This window comes from Macrobrachium nipponense, chromosome 15 (assembly GCF_015104395.2).
Source record: "Macrobrachium nipponense isolate FS-2020 chromosome 15, ASM1510439v2, whole genome shotgun sequence".
In the NCBI taxonomy this organism is placed as follows: domain Eukaryota; kingdom Metazoa; phylum Arthropoda; class Malacostraca; order Decapoda; family Palaemonidae; genus Macrobrachium; species Macrobrachium nipponense.
The window spans coordinates 84,242,309-84,257,214 of record NC_087208.1 but is presented as its reverse complement, the minus strand read 5'-3'; the positions used below and the strand labels follow the sequence as shown (position 1 = coordinate 84,257,214).

The 14,906-nt window shown below is 39.5% G+C and overlaps 1 protein-coding gene across 1 annotated transcript in view; it reads right to left on the bottom strand.

The window, feature by feature from the left end:
* Nucleotides 1-14,906, bottom strand: part of LOC135226737 (uncharacterized) — an 80,727-nt gene that overhangs the window by 37,620 nt on the left and 28,201 nt on the right. The window contains exon 7 of the mRNA XM_064266446.1: nucleotides 4,825-4,939. Within this exon, the coding sequence (XP_064122516.1) occupies nucleotides 4,825-4,939 (115 nt within the window). The remainder of the gene's footprint in view (nucleotides 1-4,824; nucleotides 4,940-14,906) is intronic.

Below are 14,906 nucleotides of genomic sequence, written 5' to 3'. Positions count from 1 at the left end.
CCTATAGTATATGTACTATTAAATTTATACTTTCATTATTTCAGCTTTTTAATAGCTGTTGCATTTTTTAATTGTAAAAATAATGGGAATTTCTTTGAACTATTGAGTAAATACCCAATACCTATTTGAATTACATACAAGAAAATCTTGTATATTTGAACTTATGAAGAAATAAACAATGTTCATCACATCAAATCTTCAAAAATAAGTTGATGAAAACATGTGACAGCATATGCTAAATATACAAAGATGCTTGGTTTCCCCTCTCACTTTTATCAAATACCAGGAAATAAGCAATGTTGTTTTCCCATCTTCTATCCTCTTAGTCCAGCAGCTAAGTGATGAAATTGTGGATTTTTTGCTGCAAGCAAGAAATTTTGCACAGAGGTGCCTTTTGATACCCTAAAAAGATATAGATATGGAGACACTTGACAAAATGGGTATAAAAAATTTTTTTTGGTCAAAATGGCTGCCATAATTGTTAATTTTGCCTATCTTTGCTTTTATGATACCTGAAATGACAATTTTGGTGTCATAACATGTTTTTGGTGTCAAGGTATTCATTCAAGTATATATGAAAACACTCTAGGTCTCCTAGTTTTGGAGTGACTTGAAACCATATTTATCAAATCAAATTGGCATATTGAAAATTGTTTCTGATATAGGTTAAATGGTAAATATAACGAGTAAACCTATGTTAAGAAATAAAAAAATTCCATAGACACTAAAATATCTCCACTGTGAAGAAAAAAAATATAGTTTCCATAGTTTATCATAATCATGGAGAAAAGAAATTGAAATCCACATCTGAATTTAATTACAATATACCAATATTCTATCAACTAAGGCGAATTAAGCCTTCTTTGAAATTCCTTAAAATGTTATACTGTACTCCTGAATTCAATCATTTTCACATGATACAATACATTTACATTGGGCATTACACTTTATTGATGCCCTGTAACACTTGCATCTCTCCTTGCAACCCTTTGAATGGCCGCATCTTAACAATTCTCGGCAAGACTTGGATACTTGTGTGAGGGTTGTCCACTTTGGTTCCCACTGGTCATTGGCATTTCTAGTCCATCCCAGTGGCTTGGGTCTGGAAGTAGTGGTGATGGTACACAACCCTGTCCCCATACATGTCCTCCTTGATACACCGCACTTTTAATATGTTCTTTAAGAGTAGCTTTTGTATGGGGAATATTTTCTATAAACCTATTCCTCTCTGTAAATAGCTGTTGTCTAGCTCCATTTACCTCTGTTATAACAAATCGTTCCATTACATTAAAAGAACCCTCAGTAATGTTAGAAGGAGCACAAGATAGTGTATAGAATATTGCTGTGACTTTGTCAATGCCTTCCAAGGCTGCCACGCTGTTTTCTTCCCAATTCCACCAAAGTAGGACACAATATCACAACCAGTTATACTATGGAAAATTAGTAGACGGCTGGATTTCAATGACCCCAGATGTGCAGCTATATCATGTGCTGGAAGGTAAAGAAAGTTCTTTCCACTCTAAATGCTATCCACACTTCATCGAGTGCGAGTTGGCTAACAAAAGCTATTGCCAAAATTACATCATCTGTATCGACTGTTCTCAAAAGTGCCCTATTACAACTGCATCCATGAGATGTAATATCATTCTGGAGTCAGCCTCTTAATGCTCATATAGCTGTGATCTGGCTGTTTCATATTCTTTGTTGCAAAGGACTTTCTGTCCAGAAGTTGTAATGATAACCTTATTGCTCTCAATTGACATTGATTGCTCTGAAAAATATTCAAACAGTTCAGTCTTATTTTCATCAATGCAGAGAAACTCTTGCCAATTTGCTGGAATTGTAGTGTCCATTGTACTAGTCATCTTACACCTCTTCCATGATGCTCTCTTCCAGATGTTTTTAATGAATCCATAAGGTATTGCTCCCACATGAGGTTTTTCTACTGGTACATATACTTTGCTTTAAGTGTTTCTGGAGATGCAGCAAAAAGACATCTTTGGCATATGCTGCAAATGTTTTAGAAGTGCCAGGCTTTAATACATTAGCTATTGCAGCTCCATCTACAATGGTAACATCTACAGGTGGACGAATATCAATTGGCACTATAAACTTCTCTAAACACTGAAAAAGATTTGATTTTATACAAGGCTGGAGTTTCCCCAAATGTGATTCGGATGGAGGGTAAGGTTGATTTTCATAACTCAAGAAATTCTCAAGATTTCCATCTTTTGTCTGGAATTAAATGTAAAGTCTTGAAAACAAATTAGGGTAGTCACTTCATAAACTAGCAACCCGTGTTTTTGAACTAGCAGAACATCAGGGGCATTTTGCTTTCCTTGATATGATCAGAAAGAGGGACTGTTCTCTCAACAATTCTTTCTTTAATATAGGCTTAATATTGAGCCTCCCAATGTTTTCAGTTTTTTTAATAGTGTTCATAACTGAGGCATCTGCAATATTTTTGCTGTGCATTGTAACAAGATCATTACTGTCTTCCAGGAATAGTCTTCAATAACTTCCAATAGCAAATGGACACATTTCATAAAAGCAGCTTGTTAACTTTTTTCTTTTCGTGGTGTTATAAGACTTCTGTGTGTGTGTTGGATACCTGGTGCTCATTTTCCAACACTATATAAAATGCATTTACTAGACTTGCAACCTCAGGTCCGCCTACTGTCCACCCTCTAAGAGCTGCTGCATTTTTTGTCAGTCCCACTGAACCACATTCACTTTTCATACCTGCTAAAAGTTTTTGGTCCTGTTGATTTTCTTGACTTTTCACAAAAGAAAAAAAAAAAACTAGGAGTACTTGAGGAGACAACGTCATGTTTTTGGATATATTTTGTGGAACTAGCTTCAGATGACGTTTCTTTTCTGCTCTTTTTACCACAGTATTACTAAATTTTAAAAAAACAAGATTTATGCCACAATGCACCATTGCTTTTCAGACAATGTCCAATGCCTTTACTTTCATGAAGCTTAGACACATTTAATTGTAGAGGAATACTACCAAGCTCTTTGAACCGATCCAAGTTTTTAGTTAATGTGTGTATCCAGACCCAAAATCGGATGGCTTTAATTTTCCTCGGCACTGCAGTGGCTCAGATGTTTTCTTTCCATAAAATACACAGTCCAATCAACTGGTAGTGTAGGTGGTCGCTGAGTTGATGTTCCAGGCTCTTCTGGAGCACTTATATTTTTCATTTTGCATCAGCAGTAATATCGCAAATAAAACAGATTATTAGAAAAGTTTCAACCTAGTGTTTTTCTGGTCTCAAGAATTACTGTTTCTATTAATACTGATAGTACCAACAATAACAATAATAAATTATTATCTTATATTTTACATATAATACAAAGCTGACGGTCAGACTATGTATGTATGTTTGCTAAAGACGGCAGAACTACTGCACCGAACTGAACCAAGTCAGACCATATAAATATGTACATTTTATAGGGGATGGTTTATACTGGTGGCTGTTTTGATCCACATATCCAGCCAGATATGCAGCCATGCTAACTTCATTATTATTATTCATAGAGAAAAAAGAAAGCATTATTTTGATAGAGCTTTTCTTGAAGATTCCAAATATGTTCTTACTTTTCTTCTGCAATGAAAAATAAAGATGATATTAGGCAGATGGATTTTAGCCAGGTGCTGTTTCCATCTGGATATCCGGCCATGTTAACTTCTTTGATATTAGTTGTAGAGAAAAAAGAAAAAATGTTTCTGGTAGAACTTTTCGCAAGGATTCAAAAAATGCTCTTACATTTCTTCTAAGATGAAACAGAACGATGATACATATTACGGTTCAAACAATCCCGGCCTACGGTTGCCCACCGCCAGGCCACCTGCTAGTTATTATTAAAACTATAAAGTCTAGAGTATTTTCATTTGTTTTAATGAATTCCTTGACCCCAAAATATATGTTACAACCAAAACTGTTATTTCAGTTATCTTAAAAGCAAAGATAGACAGAATGAGCAATTATGGTGGCCAATTTGAAAAATGGTAGAAAAAAATTATTTACACCCATTCTGTCAAATGTCTCCATATCTATATCTTTTTAGGGCATCAAAAGGCACCTCTGTGCAAAATTTCATGCTTGTAGCAAAAAAAGCACAATTCAGCCTAAAATTGTCATTAAGCTGCTGGACCATCTATCTTGCATCCATTTCCTTTGGTCTCTTACCAATAAAATGCCCAACCTCTTTGCTCCAATTTTCATCTCACTTAAGAACAAATCCCTCCAGTCAGCATTGCGAAATTACTGAAATGACTGTATTTATCTCTACTAATTATAAATCAGTTTTACGAGACCACCGAGTTATATCATGAGACTTCCACAAGCTTACCCAGAGAGATCTTTTTTTTATTAAATGATAGTTATAGAAACTGAAGTTGAATGGTTAAGTGGGATAAACTGAAACGAACAGGTGAACAATAGAAGGCAGAAAGCAATGCATCCTGCAGTGTGCCAGATAAGGGTGACTAATTGGTATCCCTTATGGATTAACCGACTGCATGACAGATTTAGGTAAGTAAACTGTGGGAAACGGGTAAATCGTCTGAGAAATCAGTATTAAAATATGTTCACTAATGAATCAGGTATGCCTTTTTAAAATGATCTTAGCATTTACAATTTTTGGTGAAGGTGAAACTTCATTTCCAAATGGAATGTTGTTTTGATTTTGTTTATGCAAATTATGTTTTTTTAACTTAACTGTTTTTTCAAGACTGAAGTAACAATGATATAGACAGTACCACAAGAAAACAAACTAACTTACCTAAAAAACAGAAAGCTATAAAAATTTGTTTACCTTTTACAGTTAGATAATATATTGGCAGAATGCACTGCTGAATCAACAGATTTCAAAAGTAATGACTCTAGACCACATCTTATTCCTTCTGTAAAATTCACACACAATGGGCCACCTGAAAAAAATAAAGCAATATTTACAATACCTAATTTCTTGTAATAGTTCTTTCTGACACAAATGCAAACTGGAAAAGAGCACTTTTATTTGAATAAGATTATTGAAGTAATATTACAATGAAATGTCTATAATCATGTGTGTGTTACTAACTTGGTTGCTGTTATACATATCAAACAAGCTTTACGTACTTTGTAATCATAAATAAAAAAAACATAAATTGCCTATTTTCTAAAACAGGTTTTGACGTGGGAAAAACAAGATGGTGCTTGTTGCCACAGTGATAGAATATAAAGGACTAAGGACAGGAGGGCTCTATCTCCTGTCCTACAATGACTGCCTCAGCTCTCACTACATCTCACTCACATAGATGTGACAACAACAAAAATAGGTTTTTCATGTCAAATCCTGTAATTTTTTTATTAGCAATCCGCTGTTCATCCTCAAAGGAGCCTTACAAAAGACACTGACAGGTGACAAAATGGTTTACCTCCTAATAAATAAACCCCAACAACCCACATTAATTTTTGGTCCGAGTTACAGTCACAGGTTATTAGCCAATTTCTTTATTCCAGATACCCATCGGTTGCCAATAAAGAACAAGAAACAACACAAAAACCAACACAATATAATAATAATAATAATAATGATGATACCACACACATGGCTAATAGAATGCCTGAAAATATATGGGGGAGAGGAAAACACCATCAGCTTCCTCGAAAATACAATGCGCAACTGGAATACAATACTTACAAGCTCTGGAATAAGACTAGCAGAGGTTAATATCAGGAGAGGGATCTTCCAGGGAGACTCACTGTCCCCACTACTCTTCGTAGTAGCCATGATTCCCATGGCAAAAGTACTACAGAAGATGGATGCTGGGTACCAACTCAAGAAAAGAGGCAACAGAATTAACCATCTGATGTTCATGGACGACATCAAGCTGTATGGTAAGAGCATCAAGGAAATAGATACCCTAATCCAGACTGTAAGAATTGTATCTGGGGACATCAGGATGGAGTTTGGAATAGAAAAACGCGCCTTAGTCAACATACAAAAGGGCAAAGTAACAAGAACTGAAGGGATAAAGCTACCAGATGGGAGCAACATCAAACACATAGATGAGACGGGATACAAATACCTGGGAATAATGGAAGGAGGGGATATAAAACACCAAGAGATGAAGGCAACGATCAGGAAAGAATATATGCAGAGACTCAAGGCGATACTAAAGTCAAAACTCAACACTGGAAATGTGATAAAAGCCATAAACACATGGGCAGTGCCAGTAATCAGATACAGCGCAGGAATAGTGGAATGGACAAAGGCAGAACTCCGCAGCATAGATCAGAAAACCAGGAAACATATGACAATACACAAAGCACTACACCCAAGAGCAAATACAGACAGACTATACATAACACGAAAGGAAGGAGGGAGAGGACTACTAAGCATAGAGGACTGCGTCAACATCGAGAACAGAGCACTGGGGCAATATCTGAAAACCAGTGAAGACGAGTGGCTAAAGAGTGCATGGGAAGAAGGACTAATAAAAGTAGACGAAGACCCAGAAATATACAGACAGGAGAATGACAAACAGAACAGAGGAATGGCACAACAAACCAATGCACGGACAATACATGAGACAGACTAAAGAACTAGCCAGCGATGACACGTGGCAATGGCTACTGAGGGGAGAGCTAAAGAAGGAAACTGAAGGAATTATAACAGCGGCACAAGATCAGGCCCTAAGAACCAGATATGTTCAAAGAACGATAGCCGGAAATAACATCTCTCCCATATGTAGGAAGTGCAATACGAAAAATGAAACCATAAACCACATAGCAAGTGAATGTCCGGCACTTGCACAAAACCAGTACAAAAAGAGGCATGATTCAGTGGCAAAAGCCCTCCACTGGAGCCTGTGCAAGAAACATCAGCTACCTTGCAGTAATAAGTGGTACAAACACCAACCTGAAGGAGTGATAGAAAACGATCAGGCAAAGATCCTCTGGGACTATGGTATCAGAACAGATAGGGTGATACGTGCAAATAGACCAGACGTGACGTTGATTGACAAAGTCAAGAAGAAAGTATCACTCATTGATGTCGCAATACCATGGGACACCAGAGTTGAAGAGAAAGAGAGGGAAAAAATGGATAAGTATCAAGATCTGAAAATAGAAATAAGAAGGATATGGGATACGCCAATGGAAATTGTACCCATAATCATAGGAGCACTAGGCACGATCCCAAGATCCCTGAAAAGGAATCTAGAAAAACTAGAGGCTGAAGTAGCTCCAGGACTCATGCAGAAGAGTGTGATCCTAGAAACGGCGCACATAGTAAGAGAAGTGATGGACTCCTAAGGAGGCAGGATGCAACCCGGAACCCCACACTATAAATACCACCCAGTCGAATTGGAGGACTGTGATAGAGCAAAAAAAAAAAAATAAATAAATATATAATAATAATAATTTCAGCTCAAGGCCATATACATGGAATATAAAAGTATAGACAATAACACACAATCTAGATACATGGAAAAAAATTATAAACAATTAATCAGCAATATCCATACAGTTGCTGTGAAATATAAAAGACAGTACATTATAATGGTAATATAACAGTAATAACTTGTACTGAGATAGCAAAACAAAATATATAAAAAATATAACAATTAGTGAACAGATTGCACACAATTACATTCCAGCTAGGGACCTTGGGAGGTTACAGTGGTTAGGTCCAGAAGGGTAAATACAAAAATTGAATGTAGCAAAACTCTATACTGATAATATTCACAATAATAATGAAAAATGGAAATACCAGTAATAACAATAATCATAGAAATATAATAAGAATGACAGATTCTGCAGATGACACTCTGTAAAACTCTATACAGGCAGTCCCCAGTTATTGGTGGGGGTTCCGTTCCGGGGGTATGCCGATGAGCAAAAACTGCCATTAACCGAAACTCAATGATTTACGACACCAATAACCAATTATCGGCGCCATAAGCACCCTTATGGCACCAATAACCAGAACTTGTCCCGTTATGGCGCTATAAACCTCTGATTTTATGGTACTAGACAAATGCCATAAAACTGGATCACCGATAACCAGGGACTGCCTGTACTGATAATATTCACAGTAACAATGAAAAAAAGGAAATGCCAATAATAACAATAATTGTAGAAATATAATAATAATGACAGATTCCTCAGATGACACTTTGCAAAAATAGAGATCAAGTCATTTACGAAACAAATGCCTCATTTTCCCATCTTTCCCACAATGTGGATCTTCTTACCTCACTGCTTAAGATGCTTTATATGAGCAAACTGTTGCTCTCTCTCACTCGGGTGGTCAGCCTGGACATTGTTTTCCTTATAATGATTCTTAAAATAATCCAGGCAGCTTTCTGTGAACATCAGTGTGGCGGAGTGGTACCGAGGAGTGTTTGTGAGACGGCTCAGAATGTCATTGTAAACAGCAGTGATATGTTTCATGGTCTCTCAGATATAGTTTGTCTAAAGGGAACACCCATATATACTGTAGCAGTACGAGCGGAAGAGCAGCAGTTTCATGTCTCGGTGACAGAAGGCAAACCTCCTTGCAATCATGTTGCTAGCTGCACATAGTTTACGACGCCTCTATTCTATGTCTGCCGTATCTTTTAGGCCGTCCATACTAATGTGACCCAAACATGGAAATTCGTGCACTAATTCCAGCCGATGATTTCCGAGGAAAATCCGTGGTTCTGCAATATACTTAAGCGGTCTCAGGCGCAGCGACTTCCACTGGTGTATCCAATATGGAGTGAGTTCAGTTTGACATTCAGGGAATGCCCCCTTTTTGCCAAAGCCCGTTTAGGGAGCCGAAGATGTACGACAATACTATACCTAATTTGACAAAGAATTGCTGTGTGGAGAACCAGCAATATAAAATGCAAATTAAATATAGAGGTGTGCCTCTTTTTGCAGCTTCAGGGACAGGCAGTCCCAGGTTATCGGCGGACTCGGTTAAGCCTTGACGCCGAAGCGGTATTTTAAAAATTGTCTCCCGTATGCCGGCGGCGGTTTGCGAGTGAGCGCCGAAGTGAATTTTTTTTTTTTTTTTTCAAAAAATCACAGCACGCAGTTTTCAAGATTAAGAGTTCATTTTTTTTTGGCTCCTTTCTTTGTCATTGTCTGAAGTTTAGTATGCAACCATCAGAAATGAAAAAATATATCATTATCAGATATAAATATTGGAATACAGCGGTCCCCGGGTTACGACGGTTCCGGCTTACGACGTTCCGAGGTTACGACGCTCTTTCTTAAATATTCAATGGAAAAATCCGTCCTGGGTTTACAAAGCTTGTTCCGAGGTTACGACGCTGACGCTTCCGACGCTCCGAGTTAACGACGCTTTTAAAAAACGCATACTATGATAAAAATCCTTTATAGTTTAGCACAGTATATTAATAAAAATAAGTTTCTGGTTAGATTACAACAAAAATTTTGAGATTATGATAGCTTTTTCGACACTTTTTATGTTGTATTTTTCTATGTTTTTTAGTGACGCCTCATATGCGGAACTAGTTTTCCGAGCGAATGAATACATACTAGTTTACATATAACAGTCCAAAAGCGCAAATTAATGAAAAATCATTGCTTGTTTCCAGTAATAATAACAAAAACGAAGTTTCTGGTTAGATTACAACGCAAATTCCAAGTATCCAAAGAGAGACATTATCCAGTAATTTGATCAGAGAGAGAGAGAGAGAGAGAGAGAGAGAGAGAGGAGAGAGAGAGAGAGAGAGAGAGAGAGAGAGAGAGAGAGAGAGGCGTCTTCCGACGCTCCGAGTTTAAGGACAGAGAAGTGTTCGTTTCGTTAACGGCCTCTGACTCATGCCAGTAAATGTTTTGTTGATACTAATAATATAAGCCTATTTAAAAGATACGTTTACTTTTAATTAGTCTATATGATACGTAAATAGTAATCAACTGTTCTTGTAGCCCTCAATATTTGGCAAAATCGAAGTATCCAAAGAGAGACATTATCCAGTACGTAATTTGATCAGAGAGAGAGAGAGAGAGAGAGAGAGAGAGAGAGAGAGAGAGAGAGAGAGAGAGAGAGAGAGAGAGAGAGACGCTTTGGCAACAATGGTCTCGGGGGTTTTTATAGCTTCCTTCTGCTTGATGATCGTGGATATTGTGAGAAATGGATTTCGACCATACTCGTTTGCCAAATCGACGATACGAACGCCACGTTCATGCTTTGCTATAATTTCATGTTTTGCTTCCATCGAAATCATTTTCTTGGGTTTTTTCTTATCACCTGCTTTGTCTTTAGCTTTGAGACCCATGGTTAATAATAAATAGACAAAATAACACGAAAAATAGGCGCAAATACAACGAACTAAACAACGACGTGTTAACATGCAGCACCAACAAACAACAGACTGAACGCCATTTATCGGTCGCCTATACAAAAAACTAACACTCATCGCAAAATCGTATCTCAAATATTTCGTTGTATATCAAGCTTGTATTTTCGCAAATTTTCTGTTATATCTCAAAACATTCGTATATTAGGGCAATCGTATGTCAGTTTCCATTGTAATTTGATCAGAGAGAGAGAGAGAGAGAGAGAGAGGAGAGAGACGGCTTTGGCTAACCAATGGTATCGGAGATTTGAACTAACGTTTATTTTCTGAACAGATAGGACAAAGAGAAGTGTTTCGTTTCATTAAACGGGCCTCTGACTCATGGCAGGAAATGTTTTGTTGATACTTTTTTAATATATAAGCCTATTTAAAGATACATTTACTTTAATTAGTCTATATGATACGTAAATAGTAATCAGCTGTTCTTGTAGCCCTCAAGATTTTGCAAAATCACTCCAGGTTGTACATAAAAACTTTTCAAGAATGTAGTGTCACCAGAGGATTACAATAGTTTTTATTTTTTTTACCTTCAAGAACCAGCATTCTTTTATGAAAATAACTCCAGGTTGTACATAAACTACAGGAAACAACATGTAGTGTAACCAAAGGATTACAAGTAAGGTTTTTATAACTTTTTTTTATTATTTTTTTGTTTAAGACATATGTCCAAGCGTCGTTCCGGCCTACGACGATTTTCGGCTTACGACGCGTCTCAAGAACGGAACCCCCACGTCGTAACCCGGGGACTGCCTGTATATGACAGAGCGAAAAAAAAATTCATATATAATTGTATACAATCGCGCTGTGAGCAAAACAGTTAAAGCAACGAGTTAATTTCTTTTCTCTGTATTGTACACTAAATTGCAATCATTTTGGTATATAACACATTGTAAAAAGATCAAGGCAACACAGAGAAAATATTATCACAAAATGATGCATGAATTCGTAACGCGCGGACTACAAAAAAAAGATGTTTTCAAAAATTCACCATAATCGAAATATTGTGCTAGAGACTTCCCGTTTGTTGCAAGTGAAGGTAATTGATTGATTGTTACTAGCCTGTAAGTGTTTATAGCTTACAATTGCAGTTTTCTACCATTTCGGTAGAGTTAAATTTGACCGAAGGATAAATTTTTCTATTTATCGTTATCTATATGAAAATATTTCAAAACTGATAAAAGCTACAATCATGGGTTGTTTTTTGTTGTATTCTACATGAAATTGCGCACATTTTCATACATAAAATTTTATGTAAGCGGCTAATTTAAAATGGTGCAAACATTACAACAATCAGACGAAAAAATTTATGATTTTTTTCGGAAGTTACCACCGCGCGGAGTAAGGAAAAAAAAAATTTTCCCATAAATTCACCATAAATCGAAATATTGTGTTAGAGACTTCCAATTTGTTGCAAAATAAGGGTAAATGATTGAATATTACTAGAATGTAAGAGTTTTAGCTTACAATTGCATTTCTGGGCTCAGCTCGTGTCGGCCTATGAAATATCCTTAAGTTCATTATTTCTAGGTAAAATTATCCTAAAATTACCAGAGAAAAAATAAAATCAAGAAAATGTCAGTAAAACTGACTCGCTCACTCTATAAAAGAAGTGTTGTCGGTATGGAAATAGGGGCGAGTGGGATCACTACCACGAGTCATTTACCATTTAGACCTTCCAACATAAAATCCCCACCTGAGAGAGCTGATACTAAAGGGTGATGCGACCGCTACTACTACTACCACTGACGCCACACGGAGAGCAGCGACCCTAGCGTACATCCTTAATCTTTAGCTCGACAACGCTAGTTGCATCTTTTTTTTTTTTCACTTGTGTTGTTTCCGCTTGGATTTATCTCTATTTACGATGGAACGTGCTGCAATCGCTTCGGCTAGTTAAGTGCCTCATAAGTAGTAATTTTGGTATTCCAGTCTTCCAGGGACCAGTATTTTCCATTTTTTAGGTCATATACGGTCCTCTCCCGGTTGACTCGTGGCGGCCTTGTGCCGCTCGTGTTGTTAAGATTTCCCAGTCTCATACTGGGACATCTTATGCTTATGGGCTATATATATATTTACGTTCATCGTTTTATGACTCGCTTTTATAGTTAGGACACAGCCCTTTTACCTTTTTTCTCTTAGTTTGGTATTTAGGCTATACTGTGTTTTCTGGCCCAGCATCCCAGCTCTTGCTCTTCATCGGCTACTGCTGGCTCCGAGTAGTCGACTGTTCTTCGGATCAGTTCGCCTCCTCCTGGGCTTCTTTTTCTTTTACTCAAGTGTCTCTTCTATCTTTTTACGATGTATTATTTATTATCAGTGTTATTTAGGGTGCTAGGCTAGCCAAGGTGCCTTGTGCCATGTGTGGTACAGTCTGGTTCACGTGGCCCCTCCATGGTTGTGTTGCTATCGCGGCCTAGGCCACCTACGTTCACGTTGTCCCATTAGGCACCTTACCCTCCCCCTTCCCTCCCTACCATGTGGTAGGGAGGGGTCTGGTGGATCTCCTTGGTTGTCATGAACAACCACCGTAGCCCTACCTCCTCTCCTCCGAGGGGGCCAAGGAGTTCTGTAACCAGCTGGGGGCTAGGGCGACCACTTGTCTCGGGTACCGGGTTACCTGGCGAGTAGTAGTAGGGACGGGGGATAGGCCACCCCCCTCTCTCTCTCGTCCGCCGTATTCACGTCGGGATTCCCCCCCCTGTTTTCCCCAGTCCCAACCCTTCCCCTACCTTAACGGACGGAGCCCCCGCTGAAGCCGGGAGCCCCTTCGGTTATAGGTCCACCTGGCTCCGCCAGCGGGCGGGGTGGGAATTTACTAGTGGTCTTTATTGCTTGCCTACTATATCCTGATTTTCGCTACCGGAGGAGAGCTCGCTCCTTACCCGGGCACTCCTCTAGTAGACGGAAAGTGTTATACCTCATTCTATATGGATATACCCTTACTGATACGATGACTATTGGTTTTTTAGTTTTATGTACTATCTCCGTCGTGGTTTCATGGCCCCTCACCACTCCCTGGTTGGAACCTTTTTCCTGTCTCCGGCGTAAGCCTCAGACCCCCACCAACCGCCTAGCTAACCACACGTATTGCGGCGGAGCACTAGTTTAATCTAACTTACATGCTCCGGCATGCAGCGGAGTCTATGTTAGGCTGTAAGTGTGCACTCTGATACTCATGTATCTCTCCACTTACAGGCTACCAACTGCCAGGTTCCAGGTTGCAACGCTGTGTTGTACGACCCCTGCGCCCATGAAGAGTGTAGGACCCACGCCAGTGTGCACTACTCACAACGGGATGATCGTTTGGCACCCTGAGGCATGCACCATCTGCTATGACCTCGTGAGTCAGCTTTTGGGTGGGGTAAAGTTAACTCCTGGACATTTTTTTCTTATTATCCAATGATTAACCCTTAGTTTTAAGCTTCTTTACCACCGTATCTCCGCTGCTAGAAGCTTCATATCCGCCTTCTCTTACAGGCTGCCGCCGTGAAGGAAGTCGCTCTGGCAACCCTGAAAGCTTGGGTAGGCGGCTTCGGAAAGAACGCCGCCAAGGGCCAGCCTTATGTATTAGACAAGAAGCTGGCCATCCAGATCTTCCCCGGAGGCAAGGCGACGGGGTACGTGGACCCCATCTCGGCAGCCCCACTCATAGCTTCCATTCAGCGGGAGGTGCAGCAGGCGTTTGGGTCCGTCTCGACGCAGGAGCCGGTCCCAGATGTAGCTTAACCTGGACCTTAATCTGAGCCTATGGCGGTAGGTGGCGGAGGATTTGTTGGTTGAGGTAGGTGTGTCGGGCGCTCAAGGTCTACCCTTGGGCGCTCTGGATCTTCTTCCCCTGTTTCCTTCTTCTTCTTCCTTCCAAGGCTTCACGGGATCTGAGATCCCTTCTCTCTTTCACCCGCTCTCTCTGTACCCCCAAGGTGAAGGGACAGAGAGAACAGAAGACCCTCCATAAGACGACTTCTAAAGAAGTCGTCGTCTTCTTCGGCTAGGAAGTCTACGACATCCTACGCCGATGCGGTGAAAGCGAAGCCTAGCTCTTCCTATTCAAAGAGCTCAAGAAGCAAGGGCTTTCTAAAGGAGATAAGGCTCGGCGCTCCGGCCGAGCCAATGCCTTCTCCGGCATCTACCTCTACCGGATCTACTCCGTAACTCCTATTGGGGTGGCGGGACCTAGCTCTTTTGATCCCTCCACTTTCTCAGCGGTAGTGATGCAACAAGTGGGAGAGATGGTTAGCTCTCTTGGTACTAAGTTTGAGCAAATGTTTGCTCAACTGTCCAGTACGATCAACCATCTGGTCAGTCCATAACAAGACCTCTCTACCCGAGTTAGGGAGCATGATGACCGCTTTGCTGGCCTCACTCAGGCCCCTCAGACGAGCTCCATTGTAGCAGGTACTGGTCTCCTACAGCTACCTCCTTATGAAATCCCTACCGAGCCTTCTCTATGGATAACCCTGGAAAGTGGCAGCTTATGCCCCTTCAAGGATGGCATGATTTCCATCCCGGAGTGTGGAACAAGAAGGATTGAGGA